Raw genomic sequence first — 21,249 nt, 5'->3', positions numbered from 1 at the left:
AAGATTCTAAGCACAGGTCACGTCATGAGGCATTAAAAATATTTAACAACTAAATTAGATCTAAATAAAAAAAATTCAATGGCAAGTATTAAGATACAATGAAATGCAACAAAATACACCCTCTATTGTTTTAGCAAACCATAACCAAAGCTGGAAAAGACAATCACATGTTCAGTAAGGCGATTGTATGAATCTGCGGTATGAAAAAAAATTCATAAATTTAAAAAATGTTTGGTATAAATAGTTCTGATGGAAGAATACCAAAATTAATTAATAATTTAGTACTGTTAAGCCTCATTAACATTTGCTACTTGCTGTAAATCCAAAATATAAACTAACATCAGTATCCACAGGCTTCTGTTCCAGAAAAGTAAACATGGTGGATGTCGTAATTATTTTGACAATTACTTTTTAATTAAGCCATTTTTATAAAAAACAAAACAAAATAAAGATAAGTGGAATGAAAAGATATTCGTAGAAATGGTATTTGATAACCAATAAATTCAAATTTTTATCGCTCGTTAATCGCGGTGCTGGTTCGAATCCAGCCTGGGATGTTGACTTTTTTCATTGAATGGCAGTCATTGAGTCCCACAAAATGAAAAACTTGACCTCCTACTGTGACATTTTTCCTATCATGGTAGAACTATCACAACAATGAGCAAGTGCACTTCTTAACACACTGATGGTTCAATTTAGTAACATACATAGGTGGAAAAATATTAGATAAAAAAAATTTAAATCTAGAAACTTGAATTTAATGACAAATGTAATTTAAAACAAGTAAAAATAAATATTTTTTTTTTTTTTTTTTTTTTTTTCGGCCAACACTCCCATTGGAGTCCTATACGGCCTAACCGTGGTTGGGGGTCAAAGTTATTTTGTGGGACCGCCACTCAATGAAAAAAGTCAACGTCCCAGGCCGGATTCGAACCGGCACCGCCAATAAACATTAAATTGGTAAGACTGTGTCTTAACCACTGAGCTATGGGTAGCCCCAGTATTAATTTAAAGAAATTTATAATAGATGCGAAAAAAAAAAAGGGTAATAAAATGTACAGCTAATAAAGAGTGACAGTTCACTGTCGAGGTGAACATATGTGACAATTAACAAGGCAGTAACAATCACAGATACTGACAATTATCACAAAATCTTATAGTGAAGCAATACTATCACAACAGCAAATTTCATTAAGTTTATACCATGGCAATGGCTGCCACTGTCACTGAGGAAACGGGCTTTTAAATTTTGGTTTTGAGAATAATACTAATTTGTTCCATATTACCTCCATAATTGTAAAGAAACTTAATAGAATTTTTTATTAATAATTATTCAGTCAGAAGCCAGAATAACACAGGGTGGTTAGTTTATTGCATTCCAGTGTAAAGAAACAATTTAAAGATGCCTTCTGTAAAGGCATTTACAATCTCTAAAGGAGAATTAAAACATTAATCTGAAAGATAAATTTATAATATTATAATGGTTTATATAATATCATATTAGATAAATTGTAACTTAAAGCTTCCTAAACCGAGGGTTCCCTGAAAATTATTTTGATCACAATGTAAGTAAAATAAGTACAATTCATAGGGTGAGATTGTGCCATCTTTTTTTTTTTTTTTTTAATTTGTGATATGTCAGTAGAATACAATCATTTGTGGTCTGAGAAGTATTTATTTTTAAGTCCACCCAACAAAAATAAAACACTAGGAGTTTTGGAATAAAATAATGAAGCGCAATTGGTTTAATTTACTTCTCAAAATATATTAAGTGATAGGATTGATACAATTTAATGAAAACTTTGAACTATTAATAGATAAAAATAAAAATTTCCCCACTCAATGGAGTGAGATTGTGCCAATTTTTTTTTTTTCTATTTTGGGAACTGTCGGTATCATATCAATAATTTTGGGCCTGAGAAGGATTAATATTTTAATTAATATTTGGATACCAAAATAAAAAATAAAAATATAAAGCATCACGTTCAGAGTCTTGAAATAAAAGAATGAAGAGTAATAATAGATTAATTTACTTCTTGAAACATGGGCATACAGCGAGGGGCATGTGCTCCCCCTGTTCAAGAAATGAAAAAACTTATTAATTAATAAAAAAAATTTTTTCAAGTAAATAATTGTAATAACTAATAAAACATTACTATAATTATACATAATTTTCTTAAAATTTTGGTTTCATTTGCCTGTTCCGTGCTGAAATGTCACACACCTGAATGACCCTGGTTTGCACCTCCCCCAGCTTTGATTCTGGGTACACCCTTGTCTTAAAATATATATATATATATATAGTGATATGACTGATGTGTCCTTTTGAACTAATTAAATGAAAACATTGAACTAATTACATGAAAAAATAAAAATCTCCTCACTCATTAGGATGAGATTGTGCCGGGAATAAAAAATTACTACTACCAATCCCACCCACTTTTATGCTCCGAAAAATGAAACTTAAAAGTTTAAATATTTTTCAGAGTTAAATTTACAGCAGAGATAAGCATCAATCTCATTTTATAACAGATATTTTGAAACAATAAATAAAAAAATTCTTAGATCGATTAATTCCTCTAACAAACGTTAAGGGAACCCTGGTTCAAAACCTATATTAAGAACAAAGAAATCAACTCGAGTGGGTTAAGAAGATTTAAGTGCAAAACAAAAACTAAAATACCAACCATAAGGAAAGAGGGTGGTACAAAAATTATAAAATGTAACAAATATTTACAAAAATAAACTATGTTAATAAATCACATACGAAATATTTGAAAAGGCACTTTAGATAATATCTACAAGTTTATTAACAAACGATGGGTATTTTGCAAAAATTGCAATATTCTTAAATATTTTTTTTAAAATATATAAAAATTAAAAAAACAAAACAATAATAATTGTTTAAACGAAACAATTCACAAATCATTTTTTTAAAAATTGACATGGAAGTTAGTACTTTAATTACATTTGTAAATAAGTTTCAATATTTAACACTTTGACTGTGGTTGACGATATATTATCGTCAAGGGAGGTCACTTTTCTAGCTTGCATTCGAAGCGGTGGGAAGAGCTCTAGCACTTCCCTTTTACCTTGGATAGCCCCGAACCGAGTTTAGTACAGTACTAGCTTCCGCCATCTACGATCATTCTGGATTTTGCCACCTTTTTAGAATTTTTACACTCCTTCAAAATTTTTTAATAATTATCAAACTTATTTTTTTAAGTAGATAAATTGATTTACTTATATTTTGCACACTACTAATAACATTTTAACAAGTTATTTTTTTTTTTTTTAATATGGTCTTGGATTATTTCATGTTGTCTAAAAGTTTTATATATAAAATGGTGATATACAATAACTAGAGTTCTTATTAATAACTTTAGTTTTAAAAAAACACAATACATTCATGTATCAGCTGATTGCATACATATTTCTCATGATTCAAAAACAGATATTTAAATTTTATTTGGTTAAATATTAGATTTTGTACATTATGTAATGCTTATTAAATTAAAAGAAAAGAAAATATTTAAAAAAAATCGTGCTATTAAGTAGTTTTCCAGGGAAGCCCACACAGTCAAAGTGTTAATTGACTTTTAATTTGCTTCTTAGTAGTTATAAAATACTGACATACAAAATAATTTCATTTTAATGAAATTATTTAATGTAAAAATGTATCATTTCTGACTAATGAAGCTCAAAACATACAATCGAATTTCATCCCTTAATTATATAATGATAATTACATAAAAAAAAAACATTTATATATTACATTATATCTTAGTGAAATATCAAGAACTGGACGGAATTTCTCACTTCACAAGTAAAAATACCCTGATATGAATACTGTAGCAAAGGTACTTTCCCTGAGCTCTCGAGTGATACCTGGTAGAAATTCTTCGAGCTCTCGAGAAATACCTGGTAAGAACTTTCCGAGCTCTCGAGAGGTACCTGGTAGGAACTTTAATCAACCATTATTATAATTTTTGATTCTTATGAGAAGAGATTCATCTCCTAGCGTTAGGTCCCTCTTCTAACTTTCTCCAAACGACCTGAAACAATAAAATTATTAAAACAATGAATTGTGCATAAATCTTCAGAGATGAAATACAGAATTAAATGATTAATCCTAACCTATACAGCAATTTAGTACAGAGAATGAGCATAAACAGCAAGTAAGCCACTGAAGGGGAACTTAACAAACACATGATCTATAAGAGCAAACTTAACTTAAAAATCTAGTAGGCAGTGGAAACATTGATGTTTTATAATATAATAACTTTCTGAAAACGGAACAATTTATCTCAAACTATTAACAGCTCTTCCCACACAATCCTTAAGTTATTTTTGGTTCGGAACAGCCAGGGAATAAGGCTTGAATTATAATTGTTCAATAATGTATAAAAAAAGCAAACAAATGAACTATTAACACTTCTAAAATCAATAATTCTTAAAATCCTCCTTTAATACAAATAATTATATATTTTTAAAGCCCTTTGCATGGTATCTGCTGAGATTTGTTAATAATCGAGGAGAAGAACATATCAAGTCTACCAATCGATATACTAATAATATATCTATTGGTAGAAAAGAAAATATATGTATATTAAAAAAAATTATAAATTAAATAACTTACATTACACATCTCTCGTATCAACGCTTTCTCTCCAATATCCATCGCGCTTCCGCCAGTTTCTGGAGTTTCCAACCTTTCCCTCACTTCTAAAACTTGTAAGGCTTGAACTACACTTTGAGGAGGCGAGAGGACTTCCTGAATTAAAAAATAAATTTATTTAAAACAATGCAATTATCTCATCTAATCATAGGGAATATGAGTTTAATATTATGATTTTTCTCTGATAGAACCTTTAAAGTAAATCCTAACCTAGCCTACTCATCTCTCTTAGGTCCCATTCTTTACATGGTTTATACAGCTGACATCCCAACCCACCCTAACACAGTCCTAATAACATACGCTGATGACACATGTATACTGTCTGTAAACAACGACCCTACTAATGCATCACAAACACTGCAGACACACATTACATCCATTGAAGAATGGTGTCAAAACTGGAGAATCAAAATAAATCCTGACAAATCCCATCACATCACCTTTACTCTCCGTCGTAAACCTCTACCCTCCTGTCCTACAGTATCGTTTCTAAATACTTCACTAATGCCTGTTGAGCAGATTCGATAATTAGGACTACATCTTGACAAGAGACTTACATGGTCTCCACATACAAGACTGAATCTACAAGAAACTGCTCGTCGATTTCGATTGCTACAATACCTTGCTACAAATGCTCTTCATACAAACTTCCCATACACTACAAACAATTATTATACACTATGATAATCAGACCAATTTGTACATATGGAATTGAGCTCTGGGGCTCTACCAAACCATCAAATTCCTCCCGCACCCAATCCTTACAATCCAAAATCCTATGTAAAATCCTTGATGCTCCTTATTACGTTACAAATAAACTCATCCACAAATACCTTTACACCCCATTCGTTGCGAACTTGGCCGAAACAGATATGCGTCTTTTCATTCGAAACTCCTTACCCATCCTAACCCATTAGTTCTAAATCTCTCATCCTTAACAATCCCTGATAATCCTCTGAGGTGTCTGAAAAGAAGATGGCCACAGGACCTTCTAATTTAAGTTAATGCTTGAAGTACCACTAACGGATCCCAAGTTTTTCAAGTATAAATAAAACATTCCACAGATTTACTTATTGTATCTATTATTTGTACAGTTATAAATTACATTAAATAAATAAATAAAAAAAAAAATATTATGATTTGATATTGTTATGGCCAATATATGTTTGGTAATCGATTACATAACAGATGTTATAAAAAACAAAACAAATTAACTCTCGGTTGTTAATATTTATATGGCAGACATACAGATGACACCTTAGCATCACATTGTGTAAAAATACACCAGCTCGAGCGTCTCTTCTCACTACACATTCCTAGTAGCCAGCAGTCATGCCATCAAATAATATTTATTTAATTTATCATTACATGATGCAATTTAAATTTTTTTACCTGATCCCAAGCTGAGACGGGAGTCCCTAATTTCTGATGAAGACTCCTATTCTCATCCTCAAGAAACTTGATTCGACTCTCAAGACGCTGTATGTACTCTAACATTTGTGGAGTATCTGAAAAAAGAAAATTAAATTGAACAATTTTAAAGATTTTTTTTTTTTTTTCATTTAGAACATAACATCAAATATGGTCAGACTAGAGGACAACACCTATCGATCGGTACCAAAATAGCACATAAAAATGATAGACATAAGTGAAATATATTAATTACAGTTTTGACTATTAGGGCGTTGCGGAGGCTACTACAATCTATAAACTAGATAAGTACAATATAAATTGATCTCTAGTGATAAAAATAATAATTTAACTACCAAATACTAAAATGAAAATGAAGTAAAAAAAAAAAAAAAATGAAAAAGAAAATAATAACTTTCTTCCTCAGACTAACATTAATGAGCAAGTAAAATAAAGAAAAATCCATATTCTAACCATAAATTTAAACTTAAGTTGAGTATTAAATTTAGAGAAAACTTCAGAATTCAATTGATACGCAACGCTACAGAAAGCCATGCAGCTTACCTACCATTGGCTGTAGACTGCTGAGATAGCGGCCTGAACGTGCTCTGAGGTGCAGCTTCATCGGGGTTTGTGGAAGAGCTTGAGCCATCGCCGTCGTCCCTTCGCAGCGCTGCTCCGCAAGATCGGCACAGTCCACTCCTCTCCTCGTCCAAATAGAGGCACAGCTCCTAGAAAAGAAAATCATATACCCTATCACAACTGGATAGTTAAGAATAAATTTAATTATTAATTGTAATACTTTATATAAGAAATAAACATCTGAAGAACTATTATGGATGTTTCGAAGAAATGCACTGCGCAGATACAGAGGGTTAAGCATTCTGATATTTAGTGCGAAAAGGAAGCATTAATAGTGGATTCCCCAATGTTCAGGATCAGAGTGTCAAGATAAAAAAAGAGAAAAACAACATTTAAACAAAATATAATCCTTACCTAGAGGAAAAGTGAACAGAGGAATTTGGTGAAAGACAATTTTCAGTTAAAGGGCTTTGGTTTGGAAGTAGAGGAACCATTTTACTGACACAAATAATTTTGTGGAGAAATTGGGCATTGATAAGAACCAGTTTCATAGCAGGTCGGTAATATCTTTCCAAAATATTTTTTAAATAGATCAGAAACATAATAATGAACTAATAGTTTTATTTATGTTGATATATAAATATCAACAGACTGATTCTGTCCTCATAATACATATTTCATATATAACAAATTTGAAGTTTGACAGAATTTGTAAACAAATTAACCAATTATCTACTTAGAGAATACTATACTAATGGACATAAAATTAGATGGATCTGAGTAATTGTAGTTTTGCCAACTCACATCTCACAAACCAATTCATTCACAAGAGGTTTGCAATCCCTTCATCTATCGTTTCACAATTCATCCTAATGAAATTAAGATTCCTGAAACTAATTATTATTATAGTGGCATTACGCTGCCAACAATGGCCCTTGCCTCCTTCACCACAGCCAACCAATCTCCGGGATCTCTTGCTCGCTCTCTCCCTCCATCTTTCAACATTCAGCCACCTAAGATCCTCCTCCACATCGTCCAGCCTGATCCATGGATGTATCCTTTAACATGTTTAGGATACTTGGGTGTCCTTTGATCGGGCATCTACAAGTCCTATTTATCTTATTCTAACTCTTTTTACTAATGATATGATGTTGGGTTCTCCAAACAGTTGCATCAGCTCTCCATTCCTTCTCTGAGACTCCTCGCTATATTATTCTCCCTTTTCTGTTCCAGGAATTGTGCATCTGTTCTGCTTTTCTTGTCAAGGGCCATGTTTCTTCCCCATAGATCACTACTGGCCTTACGATGGCTTTGTAAATTACCACTCTCATTCTTTTAGATATTTCTTGTAGTGAGAAATAACATCAGTTCCCTGCTGCTATCCAGACCTCTATTTCGCTCTCTACTTCGTTATTATCTGTAACCAGGCTTCTCAGGCCCTCAAGCAGGTTTACAGAACTGAAACCGTGGGGTCTGTTAATCACTTTACAATTTAATTCCTTATCCCTTTACAAACTTTTAATGTAGTCTTATCTTTTTATTACACAAACTTATACTGGACTAAAATAACCATCCCTGTCAACTTGAGTGCAATAATACATTTAAATCAGTGATTCTCAAAGCGGGTGTCATAGGTGACACAAGGGCTGGTCACATTATCAAAATATAACAAAAAAAAAAATTAAAAATTAAAAAAGCAAATATACAAAGCATTCCAACATTTACTTTCTACAGTATTTTCTAATTTTACTACATACTCAACCCCTCTTAGAATAATTTTGGCAAAATTTTAATATATATGTTTTTAGCTTGAAAAGGGTGCTGCAAATTTTTTTAACCTAACATGGGTGCCATGAAATATTTTTAGTCCGGAAAGTGTGCTGTGGCGAAGACAATTTGAGAACCACAGAATATGATACACTAAGAAGATAAATTTGTTCATATATTAAAAAAAATACCTTTAGCTCGAGGTTATCTTTTATTAGTTCTTGCTGCTTGGAATCTAATTCCCTTAGTTTATTCTGGTATGCTGAAACTTCTTGTCTCATCACACTAGCAGTGTATCTGAAAGGAAATCTAAAATTAGCTTCACTATTAATTAAAATAAAAGGTTAAAACAATTCACCTATCAATACATAAATATATAGTATTAGCAAGTAATGCGCTATTAATAAATTTTGAATTTCTGTATTCAGCAGAAATATGTATTTTTTAAGTCTTAAAAATATTCACCATGTACCTCTGTCTGAGAGTGTATGCGTATATGGACAGCTTAGCTTAAAAGCAAAAGGTTTTGCTTGTACTACTACTTACTTGTATTATTAGTAACTAGTTTCTAGTCCACTTATATGTATACTTTCTTAAGTTATTATTATTTCTTTTATATGATAGGTTGGAAAAAAATAAATCCATTATTTTTACGTGAAATTCAAGACTTTATCTAATATGTTTCAGATTGTTCGATTTGGGTCAAATATGCTCTGTTTTGTTCTATAATTTGTTGCCATTTTAAAGGTAGCTTCATAGTACCTCACTTTATTTAAAGTAACCGATTTCGGTCTTCTCTTGATGCAAATTTCTTATCACCAAGAAAGTTTTGCAATGCAAGAAAAAGGTAATAATCATTTGGTGTTAGGTCCGGACTATATGGCGGATGCATCAAAACTTTCTAACCAAGCTACCAGAGTTTTTGGAGAGTCACTATAGATGTGTGTGGCCTGGTGTTGATGGAACATGACACCTCTTCTGTTGGCCGTTTCTGGTCAATCGATAGCTTCAAACGGTCCAGTTGTTGACAATAAAGATCTGAATTAAGTATTTGGCCATATGGAAGCAACTCATAATAAATGATTTCTTTCCAGTCCCACCAAATGCACAGCAGAAACTTCCTGCCCGTTAATCCTGGTTTGACCACCGTTTGAGCTGCTTCACCGCGCTTTGACCACAATCGTTTTCGCACATTGTCGTATGTGATCCATTTCTCGCTTAGCCAAGGCTTCTCAGTTGGAAATTTGATCCATCATGTTTTTTTGGTGTTATTAATTGGTGTGACACCTAAACATCAAACTTCTTTCTGAACCCAGCTTTGTGCAAATGGTTTTAAACTGTTTTATAATCGATCTTCAGCTCTTGAGCGATGTTACGACTACTAACATGCTGGTCAACTTCAATTATTTCTGTTACTTTATTGACTTTTTCGAAGATGGGCCTATCAGTGTGAGGTGCATCTTTAACATCAAAAATACCCGAACGGAATGGAAGAAACCAAAACTGCGCATAATTAGCTGTTACAGTATCGGGACAATCTATAATTTTATCTATAAACATCATTCACAATATCAGCCGCCTGGGTTGCATTTATCAAAGAAAAACTGTAAAATGTATCGAATTTTCTTTTTGTTGACTTCCATCTTTAATACCCTGTAACTCACAACTGAATGGACCAAACAAAAAACAGCAAATGAATTTGTTGAGTGCTAAATGTCACCTTGACAATGAGCATTAATCTGAAATTGTTTGATCGATATTTTACGAGATATCCATCGCTACAACCATCTACTGAAAAAAAAAATGGATTTCTTTTTCCCCAACCTAATATTTTATAAGCAAAACAATTGTTTTGAAATGCTTTTTATTTTAATAATGTTATGTCATTTCTTCAATGGTTGTATCTTGTTTTTCATTCAACACTGAGAAAGGCTCGCAAAGTGGGGCGAAACATTGCTTAACAATAAATAGTTCTCTTTCACTATTTTGAAACCTTTATTGACCGCCACACAGACTATCTTCCTACAATCTACTTCATATGGTCAAATGTCTTCTTCCCATATAAATTTTAATGATTTAACTTCACACCATTTACACTACATATTAGATTTTGTTTTTACACTAGCACATTTAGTTGAATCGTATGTTTTAAATTATAGATTATGGGCAATGTTTCAAAATGATTATAAGGACAAATCTTTAAAATTACCTCCCAAATCGTTGCCATTCTCGGGCGAGCTTGCGGCCTTTCTGCCTGTCATCGTCGAGAAAACAACATAAATCTCTCAGCTCTTGATTATCGTCACTGAGCCGTTGGTTCGCTTCTTTCAGCCCACGCATCTCGGCAGCTACTCTTCTTGACTAATAACAAAAACAATGATCAGATTAATTATTTTATATGTGCTTGTTTGAGAGTGGTTTAGTTTATTCTTAGTTTAAAACAATTTTGATCCTTTTTTTTCTCTCAACTTTTATTCTCTAAAATTTTTCCAACGTTTCGGCCCTCAGGCCATTCTCAAAGATACCACCTTCAATATTGATGTGACTTCCTTTTTCAAATCTTAAAATTGCAAGCTAATTGCCTTTGTCCCATATAACCTTTTCTAAAAAATTTTTTCTTAGATTTAAAACTTCTTTTTTTTAGTTTTTAAGTAGTAAATGTAAGTGAGGGAAGGAAGATAAGTGGTTTGTAAAAAATTTTTAAATCTAAGAAAAAATTTGTTAGAAAAAGTTATATGTGGCAAGGGCAATTAGCCTGAAATTTTAAGATTTGAAAAAGGAAATTACATCAATATTGAAGGTGGTATCCTTGAGAATGGCCTGAGGGCCGAAACGTTGGAAAAATTTTAGAGAATAAAAATTTAGAGAAAAAAAGGGTAAAAATTATTTTAAATTAAGAAAAAACAATGGTATTGTTAACTACTATAACCAAAATTAATGTTAATAATTGTTTTAAGAGAGAGTGAAATGCTTTATTCGGCAATACTGCCCAAATAGAACACTTAACATACTAATCAGTCCATGATTGAATATATAAACACTACCATATATTAACAATGATACAAAAACTTTTTTTTTTTGTTCTTAACCATATTTATGCTATTCTCTCTATTCTACTCTCTCATCATACAAATACGATATAATTAAAAGAAATTTTCAACAAATATAAATATAGCAATAAATGAACAATAAAATTATAACAATTAAAAAAAGAAGAAAACAAAGAAAGAAATTTAAAAACCTAATATATAAATTTAAATGACATACAAATAAGCTAAAAGACAAATAAATAGGTCAAAAAGCTAAACAAAAAATATATTTAAGAAATCAAATTATTTATGATACCTGTTCAGCAGCGATCCTGGCTGCTTCAGCATCTGGTTTCCTAACAAACTTTAGCATATCTTGATGCGGCTGGACCGTAGGTGGCGGTGAAACACAGTACTGAGCTTGAAGAACTCTAGTATTATCGGGTTCTCTCCTGTAATAAAATTAATTTTGAGTTGTTACAATTTTTTATAATAAGTTTCATTCTATAACAATAAATCCCGTACTGTAACAAGAAGGATATTTCTTGAATGAGTAATTGGTTATATTAGAGCTGGACTAACATTAAGGAAGGTAAGATATTTATATGGCAATAACAAAAACTATTATTATAACAATAACTTCTTAAAACACAGTTTAATTCTATTATTTTTATATTACTATTGATTGCTATTAATTTTGAAAATGAGATTTGGGTCACTTTTAACTAAGACTAGAAATTCGGTACATAAAACAAAATTTTAATAATAATTAATAGGCTTAGCAAAACCGTAGGTACAATCACTGCCTGTCCAATGACCACCGTTCAAACCCAAATCCGCATGAGCAGCCGTAACTCTAGCCTCCCAATAACATTTCTGTCTACATTTACCAGTTAGGTTAGAACACTTATTAACTTTATAGGAGTTTGTTTGTAATAAAGCACAATAACTTTACGAGCTGGTTTCACTCGCTGTATGTACTGCTATCACCTTGACAATATGGTGTTGCACAGCTGTCTTAATTTTCCCATTTAATTCATATTTTTTTAGACCAATCATTTTATACAATAGATTGTAGGAAGATAGTCCAGGTGGCGGTCAATAAAGAAATCAAAATAGTAGAATAAAATTATTTATTGTTTACCAACGTTTCGCCTCACTTTGCAGGGCTTGATCAGGGCTAAATGAAAAGTGCAGCGAAATTCATTTTTGCTTTTTGGTCAACATTTTAACTAGTTTTCTTCAAATATTTTGATACCCTTATCGACCGCCACTAGGACTATCTCCATACAGTCAATTACCTTCTTCCAATTTTATACAATAGCTTATTTTCAATAATCTGAAAGCGTTCTTCCTCCCTTAATATAAGCAGCCACGTTTCATATCATATGAATAAGAAGGATAGTAGTTTTAATAAGAATAAAATAAAAAATACTATGAGAGAAGAATAATTCTGTAACTAAAAATTACCCAGAATTTCCCACCTTTATTTCCTCTTCAATTTCATTTTTTATTGTTATTATAGACTCAAAAAAAATCAGCAATGTTTCTTCTTCTAACTATGTGTTTGTCAAATATTTATTTATTTAGAGACATAACTCTTTACAAACTTTTATCCCTCTCTTCATCCAACAGCACCAGATCAGCAGCAAACCCACGATCATGTCATTCCAATGACACATTATATTGCTAGATTAAATATGACAGAGCTGTTCATATATATAACTTATTTTAACTATATATATATAGGAAGATGGTCAGGGTTGCGGTCACAAGTGAAACAAAAATAGTTTACAACTATTTTATTTTCCGTTTCGCCCCACATTGGAAAATAAAATAGTTGTAAACTATTTTTGTTTCACTTGTGACCGCAACCCTGACCATCTTCCTATATATCAATTTTTACGGTCAACTATATATACATATATTTTAACTATACATTTTTTATCTATAGATATTTCAAAATAAGCAATATCCGAATAAACTTTAAATTACTAAATAAATAAAAACAAAAATAAATGTTCTCAATCCTTACCACTTCCTTCTGTAAACAATCTAGTTTCAATTGAGCAACAACTAAAAACTAACAGAAAATTCTCTTCATAATATTATTTTTTTTTTTTTTTAAACAAAAATCGATTTAAATATATAGCCATACTATCATATTAAGTATATGCACAACAAAATATCCATTTCACTTTCAATTTTCAAACTGACAATATCACTTATAAATTTATTAAAAGAAAAAATTAATCTAAACTTCTACAAATAATTTAACACCCAACAAAATAAAAGCAATGATTATATAGAGCTAAAGAAAATTAAATACTATAGTAATCAACAAGTTATTTGGAATGTATGTGATGTAAGTCCAAAAATGAAACAAGTCCAGTTTCATAACACTTGACCACTACTGTTTAATTTAGTAGAATAAATTATGAAAAAGCCCAAAACAACTGCAAATCTAAAGTATTAAATTTATTGAACAGATTTATAAGAAAAAGTTTTTTTTTAACAAGATAATTTTATAAGAAATATTTTTATATTAATACAAAAAAAAAATTTTTTTTAACTTAATGATTTTTCACATAAACAAAACACTTAATATTTCAATAAAAACATCACTTTCACTTTGGCTAGCTGATTTAAATAATTTCTTCCAAAATTATTAAAAGCTATCATAGAGAACTAACTAAAGACCACTTTCAAGAAAACTGAAATCATACTTAAAAATTTAATTAAAAACCCCATACCTTACAAAAATAGTATAGAATACATATCAGAACAGAAACAATTCTATTTATACAGTTAGAATACCCTTTTATAAACATTTAACTGTGAAGAACACATTTAAAACTCAAAAACTATCCAAAAGAGAGTGCAAATTCTATATAACACGAAAATTTTAATTAAATGATTCATTTATAATGTCGACTATACTTTTATCTTTAATAATGAGATGTATAAACACAAAAAATTTATCATACCTCCATGCTAAATTATATTTCTAAAGTAAAGAAAATTTTTGAGTGAATATTATATTTTGATGTATATATCATTTGCTAGTTTTAAAAACCAATAAGTAAAATTTGAAAAATCATAATAGTCAAAGCCTTGACTATTATGATAATAACATATGACAGATAATAAATGTATAAAACTTTAAGACTCAATTAAAACTTAAATTTAAAGTGGTTTTGGAATCAAGGTGACGTAGGTGTACATTGTTTTGTATGCATGAAACATTAATTTAAGGGAATGAATTTCTATATTTGTTAGATCTGTATATTGAAATTGCTCAGTAAAGAGGAAAACTGAAATTTGGAGGCTTATTTCCGATCATCAAAATTCTTGGGATATTATTTCCTAGTCTTTTAAATGCATATGATTATATCTTATAGATGGTTATAATTAACACTAATTTACAAATAAACGTTCTTCATTACAATATTTTACTATCTCATGACAAGTTTAATTTATAAAAGAATCTATAAGGAAAAATAGTTTCACAACAATAAAATTATTAATAATTATAAAGAAAAGAAAATTTTCCATTTCAATTATTTAACAATGAGTTTATTCAAGTTGATAATGTATTTGTAACTTGAGTGTACATTTGTATAAATGTACACAAAGAACCAAGATAAATGTCTTTAAGTCACATTTATTAGCTTTAAATTTAATAACACAAAATAAAATATTTAAATGTCTTTACTAAGATTTAATTGGTATCGGTTTTGGTCTTAATGAGGGGTTTATGATTGAATGTGCATTTGTGTATATGTACATAAACAACCGAGATAAGATCAAGTACAACTGTCAGATAAAAATTGACACATACAATTACATAACACTGACTGATTCACAAAAGAATGAGATAAGAGAGCAATGAGACCGAAGTACCTGTCAATATGTGTTATCTGATTCTTATACAGTTGGGCCGGATCGGCTATAGCAGGTACATGATGTTGCCTGATGGGTTGGGGCGGCGGCTGGTATCTTGGTGGAGCTATACCACTCTCTACCTTCTTCACAACAATTGGAGCTTTGTTCACAATGTTGGACATGTTACCAGCCATTTAATCTCTACCTCCCAAAACCGAGTTCGCATTGGGTCATCACATGCATCTGCTTCTCTTTAAATGAACATGTAGATCTAAGCTGAAAACAAAAATAAAAACAAAACACTTATTGACAACTATGAAAAAAAAAAAGAAGGTCAGGAAGAAAGTTAAGTTATAAAACAGGTTGATAGATAAGTAAACAATTAAACTGTCTAAATAAATGAATAAGTTATAGCTTAATTGTGAAATTATTAAATTACCTACCATTCTTGTAAAGAGGGAAACCCCGAAGAAATATGTCAACAAGTTTAATGGGACATTCCTAACCCACTTGTAAGAGATCATCACATATCACAATCACATTGTTGCTACAGTGTAGCCAGCGTTCATGGGTTCACTTTCATTAAAATTTCTATTTTATTTTCATTTATATCTTTAATAAACTTCTTTATTATTCACTGTTCTAATATTAAACAATTTCCAGCAATCTAAATGCACGAACTAAAAGCTATCTAAAATATACAAAGTTCAATCAATATGTAAATCATGGGAACATAACGTTAAGTTATTCCTTGGAAATAAATAGCTGAGTCTAAGTGGAGATAACTGGACTGAATAGCGAAGGAATGTAAGGTCTTTCTCAAGGACTTTTCTTATGTGTTTACGATTTATCAATCATGCGAATATATTCGATCCCGAAAGCAATTACAGAAAAAAAAATTAATGAAAGATCTCTCATTGAGCGTATAATAAAAAGAAGATGGTCCGGGTACGGTCAAAGAAAAACTCAAATAGTGATTAAACTGAGCCAAACGTTTCGTCTCACGTTGCAGAGCTTCATCGGGGCTAAAAAAGATACAAACATTTAAATGATGTAAACATAAATGAACAAAGTAAATGAAAAACTAAAAATAGAAATATATAAGTCTATACTCACACTGTAATTCAGATATAAGCCACTCACTATTTTTCATTGTCTGTCATATTGTTCAATTTATTATTTATTTATTTTTTCAGTTTTTTAGACACTACTTGCATATCTTCTATTATACATATCTTCTTACCTATATGATATTATATACTGAAGTTAGTTGAAAAGTAGTTTTCATTCTACTACCATCTAACTCCACGATTATCAATCAATTTGATTTTTTTTACTATTCAATTATCAGTTATCAATATTTTATCATTTATGATTCAATTCAATATTTTGTAAAATTCCAAATTTTTGTATAATATTCCTTTTCAATTTTATGTTTCTATAAATGTTGTTGTTTTCTCTGTTGTTCTATAGCCCTGATGAAGACCTGAAACACAGGTCGAAACGTCGGCATAAAATAAATAAATATGATTTTGTTTATTTATGTTGTTCTTTGCTGACCGCACCCCCTGACAAACTTCTCCAATCATTAAAAACTAAAAAGATGTACAGTAAAACGTAAAACTTAAATAAGGATACTAAAAGGTTTTAGACAATGTATGAAAACGGAAAAATGTATGAAAAATAATAGATAAAAAAAGTATATATAAAATACAGTACAAACTAAAAGATGGAAAAAGGGGAAAAGAATAAAGGAAAGTTTTATTTTATACTTAACCCCTTTTTCCATCGTTGCAGTGCTTTGTCATGACTAAAAAAGGCACAAACACTTAAATGATATAAACATAAATGGACAAAGCAAATGAAAAATTAAAAACACTGTACAATTGACAAAACATTAAATAGTTAATAAAATTAAAAATATTTTCAATCTCACAGGTGATTAATTACTCCTATGTTTATTGTTTATTTTTATCAATTTTCTTAATATCCCCCTTTTGTATATTACTATACCTCACCTATGCTATATCTACTTCACCTATCTGTTCTACCTCTTACACCTACCTCTTTACCATATTTATAACTATTTTTAATGAGTATTCTCCTACAGTTTATTTTATTATTCCTATCAGTATTTACAATTCTATCACACCTGGTTATATTTATTAGTAACTTGTTTCCAGTCCACTTATATGCTTACTTCCTTATATTGTTATTATTATTTCTTGTTTAATATACGTTATAAACATAACAATCGATTTTATTTTTATGTTTTGTCAATTCTATAATGTTTGTATCTTGTTTTTTTTATTTAGCTCTGACGAAGTCCTGCAAAGTGGGACGAAACGTTGGTTAACAATATATAGTTTTCTTTTATTATGTTAATACTTTTATTGACCGCCACCCGAGCTATCTTCCTACAATTTACTTCACACGGTCAACTGTCTTCTTCCAATATGAATTATTAAAAAGATGTAAGATTAAGTAAGAATACTAAAAAGTTTTAGACAATTAATGAAAACGGAAAAAAATAACAGATAAAAAAAGAAGAAATACAAAATACAGTACAAACTAAAAGATGGAAAAAGGGAGATAAGAATAAAATCAAGAATAAAGGAAAATATTCCTTATAATATTAACCTTTTATTATTCTTATTTAATTTTTACGTTTCACTGTACATCTTTTTAATTTTCCATTTACTTTGTTAATTTATCTTTTTTAGTCCTGATGGAGCCTTGTAACGTGGACGGAAACATTAGGTTGAAAGTTTAAAGATTCAATTAGTTTTAAATTTAATTTTAAATATTTTAATTCGATTTATTAAAGCGAAGTGAATTGAATACATTTTTTTTCAGAATTTATGAAATTACATAGTTTTAATTAACTCTACAAAAGAAGGCAAAATATTTATTTCTTTTATATGTATGGCATAATATTTATCAGAATATTAAAATATATTTTAATGAGTAAATAAATGTTGATTGGCGGTGAAAAGTAGTTTACGTAATTGCTTTCTGAACTTTGATTTCTACTTATTGAACTTAACTATTGAACTTAATCGATTTCTACATCATTTCTGAACGTTGAGAGTCAACTCTGACTTTGACTTCCGCCAAAACAGCCCTGACGAAGCCCTGCAACGTGGGGCGAAACGTTGGCTCAATAAAAATAGTATACCCATTTACTATTTGAGTTTTTTTTTTACCGCACCCGGACCATATTCCATTTTCTTTCTTTACAATTCCTTGCATTACCATTCCTGATCAGAGTTGGTCAAAAATTAGCTATAGTTGAAACTGCTAGCTAAAATTGCCATGGAAACGACACTGATTTATGAATGAACCATTGATAAATAAATATCGTATCCATAATTTTAGCTATTAGTTTAAACTATAGATAATTTTTGACCAACTCTGCTCCTTATATATTGCCCTGTAAAATATTTTTAAAAAAATTGAGTCTTTTTTAGGATGTAATATTGTATATTTTATGCTGGTAAAAATTACGTTTGTCAATGCCAAAACCCTATGACTCGTACAGATGCTTGGTTAACAAAGGAAGCAACAAACATCGGTATGCTTTTTTTATACTTTTGAATTGTTTTCGAATAGTACATTCGATTTACTCTAGCTTCATTTAAAAAAGGAACAAAACAAAGATAGGAAAAAAAGCAAACGTAAATATGAGCAATGTAAGTTGTAGATGATAAAACTTCATGCAAATAGTACTACATAACCTATAAATTAAAATTTTTATAAGAAACTTTTAAATTTAATAACCTAGACATATAATCTCTCCATAAATATATATTTGTGCTATTTTAAATAAAACATAATCTGCTAAAGTTAATTACCAAGATTTAAAACAATGTATTTACACTGAATAGAAGAAATTTTAAAATATACAATCTTAAACAAGAGTTAATTATTGAATCCAAAGGGTGGGGAAATTCTTTAATTGATTAAAACAAGGAAAGCACAAATGTCCATCTGTTAGAAGTTCTAAAACAGTACAAACGCTTGGATATAGCACAAGCGCCCTTTGAAAAAACCGAAAAAACTCACAAATTGAGCCAACTTGTACCAGGCAATACAAATAACCTATCCACAGACTTGTGCACGTGCGAATTTGCCATAGTTTGGCAAACGTGTAGAGGAACCTTCAAAATTCTATCGATTCGGTGTAAATCCATTGTTTCAAATGTTGTTTATTAACTTTGACAATTAATTTTTGATTTAACACAGGATAAATATATTTATATATTTATCGGCATTATCTGTGTAGGCAATTAAATTAACAAGTTTTTGATAAAAATTTTGGAAGGAAAGTTGAATTTATAGGATATGTAGTACCATTTCTAAAAATTTTGGTTAGCTACAACCTACTTTGCTGATATTTAAGGTTCATTTCATGTAGTCTACATTTGTTTTCTTCCTTATTATAGTGAAAATGTAATGTAACAGCCGACAAAACAACATACAAGTATGTGGGCACTGAAGTTTGTTTCTTCCTTTGTTTTCCAAGCATTTGTACAAGTCTCGGATTTGCGGCAAGTGGCAAATGTGTTTGATTAAGTTGGCTTTGCCGAGCTTCCATAAGATATAACAAAGAGGTCAGTAGGAATAAAAGTAAAACCGAAGATACGTATAAACCTTAAGATTGATCGTGAAGGGCCAATACTGATGGATTATCCAGATTTTTATTTATTCGATCATTTAAAATCGATGGACCAATCGTGCGTTTCATTTTATTCTTTCAGACAAATGCCAAAATAATGGCAAGATAAGATTTCTGTTTATTACGAGTCGAAAGAAACAATGAACAAGAACCTTATTATCCGATATCACAAATAGAAGTATGGATCTGAATGATAGTGTAAGGGTCTTCGTCATGGGCGTAAGCAGAGGGAAGCCAAGACTCCCCCCTAGATTGTTGGGTCCCATGAAAAAGAAAATAAAGAAAATAGTATGTGATTATATCGATGATTTCTCTCTGGAAACCTGCTAAAATTAGGAAGGTGTAACATAGTTGAATTGACATCTTCACGGATCATAAGATCACACCTTTGAATGGAGAAGGTGGATATAAAAAGGGGTTATATTCAATGAGCGCAACTATTCATCATATACTTATCTCTAAAAATAATGGAGGGGGGGACAAATAAAAAAGAACCTTTTTTTGATCCCATTCTTCCTATTATAACTTAAAGTTTGCCAATCACAGAATGTTTGTTAAAAATAAATCAAAGAAGGTAACCATCATAGAAGAGATGGTTAATATTTTTGCTGGCAATCCCAGAAGGCTGATGCTCTCATAGGAAACCTCTTCATCAGCTCTTATATTTTTGTATTTATTGTGTGTATTGATGTACAATACATTTTCAAGTTTCATTTACAATAATTTATTGCACCTATGTTCTCGAATGGTATATATATAATGGGGGCTGAGGTCTGCTCCCACCTTGGCCAAATCCTGCCTGCACTCATGGTCTTCCTGATTGAAAGAATAAGGATTTTGAATGATGGCTGTTATTCGGACTGACTATAAACCTCAGGCAGCAAAGTCATATAAATGATATAAGTACAAGATTTACTTTTCACCATTACCTCAGCAAATTTTAAAAACTAACTGTCATTTAAAAAATAAAATTATACTCCAAAAATTATTTTGTTTACATAATAAATATTGTGAAATAAACGAATATGAACAGAACATGTAATGTATGTGTCAATCAACTGTTCTAATGATTATCTAGAGGTATGGCTATTTTGAAAATAATTCAAAAGTTGAAGAGTTAATTAATTTAAAGATCTTAACAATGAAATAATTTCAATAAAAATAAATAAAAAACCTACTCATTAGTTGCATCATTTCAAGATTATTTGTGTGAATCACAT

At 30.3% G+C, this 21,249-nt stretch overlaps 1 protein-coding gene across 1 annotated transcript; it reads right to left on the bottom strand.

The window, feature by feature from the left end:
* Nucleotides 1-439: 439 nt before the first annotated feature.
* Ccdc85 (coiled-coil domain-containing protein 85) lies at nucleotides 440-16,168 on the bottom strand. The gene is made up of 9 exons (XM_014436100.3): nucleotides 15,795-16,168; nucleotides 15,370-15,627; nucleotides 11,783-11,918; nucleotides 10,647-10,798; nucleotides 8,629-8,734; nucleotides 6,657-6,819; nucleotides 6,071-6,186; nucleotides 4,640-4,774; nucleotides 440-4,055 (listed from the first exon to the last, which is right to left on the bottom strand). The coding sequence occupies exons 2-9, from the start codon at nucleotides 15,543-15,545 to the stop codon at nucleotides 4,011-4,013; spliced, it is 1,029 nt and encodes a 342-aa protein (XP_014291586.1). The 5' UTR covers nucleotides 15,546-15,627; nucleotides 15,795-16,168; the 3' UTR covers nucleotides 440-4,010.
* Between the last annotated feature and the right edge of the window lie 5,081 nt (nucleotides 16,169-21,249).

This window comes from Halyomorpha halys, unplaced genomic scaffold (genome assembly GCF_000696795.3).
Source record: "Halyomorpha halys isolate HHAL.00 unplaced genomic scaffold, Hhal_1.1 Scaffold1771.1, whole genome shotgun sequence".
In the NCBI taxonomy this organism is placed as follows: Eukaryota; Metazoa; Arthropoda; class Insecta; order Hemiptera; family Pentatomidae; genus Halyomorpha; species Halyomorpha halys.
This window is presented reverse-complemented; position numbering and strand designations above follow the sequence as displayed.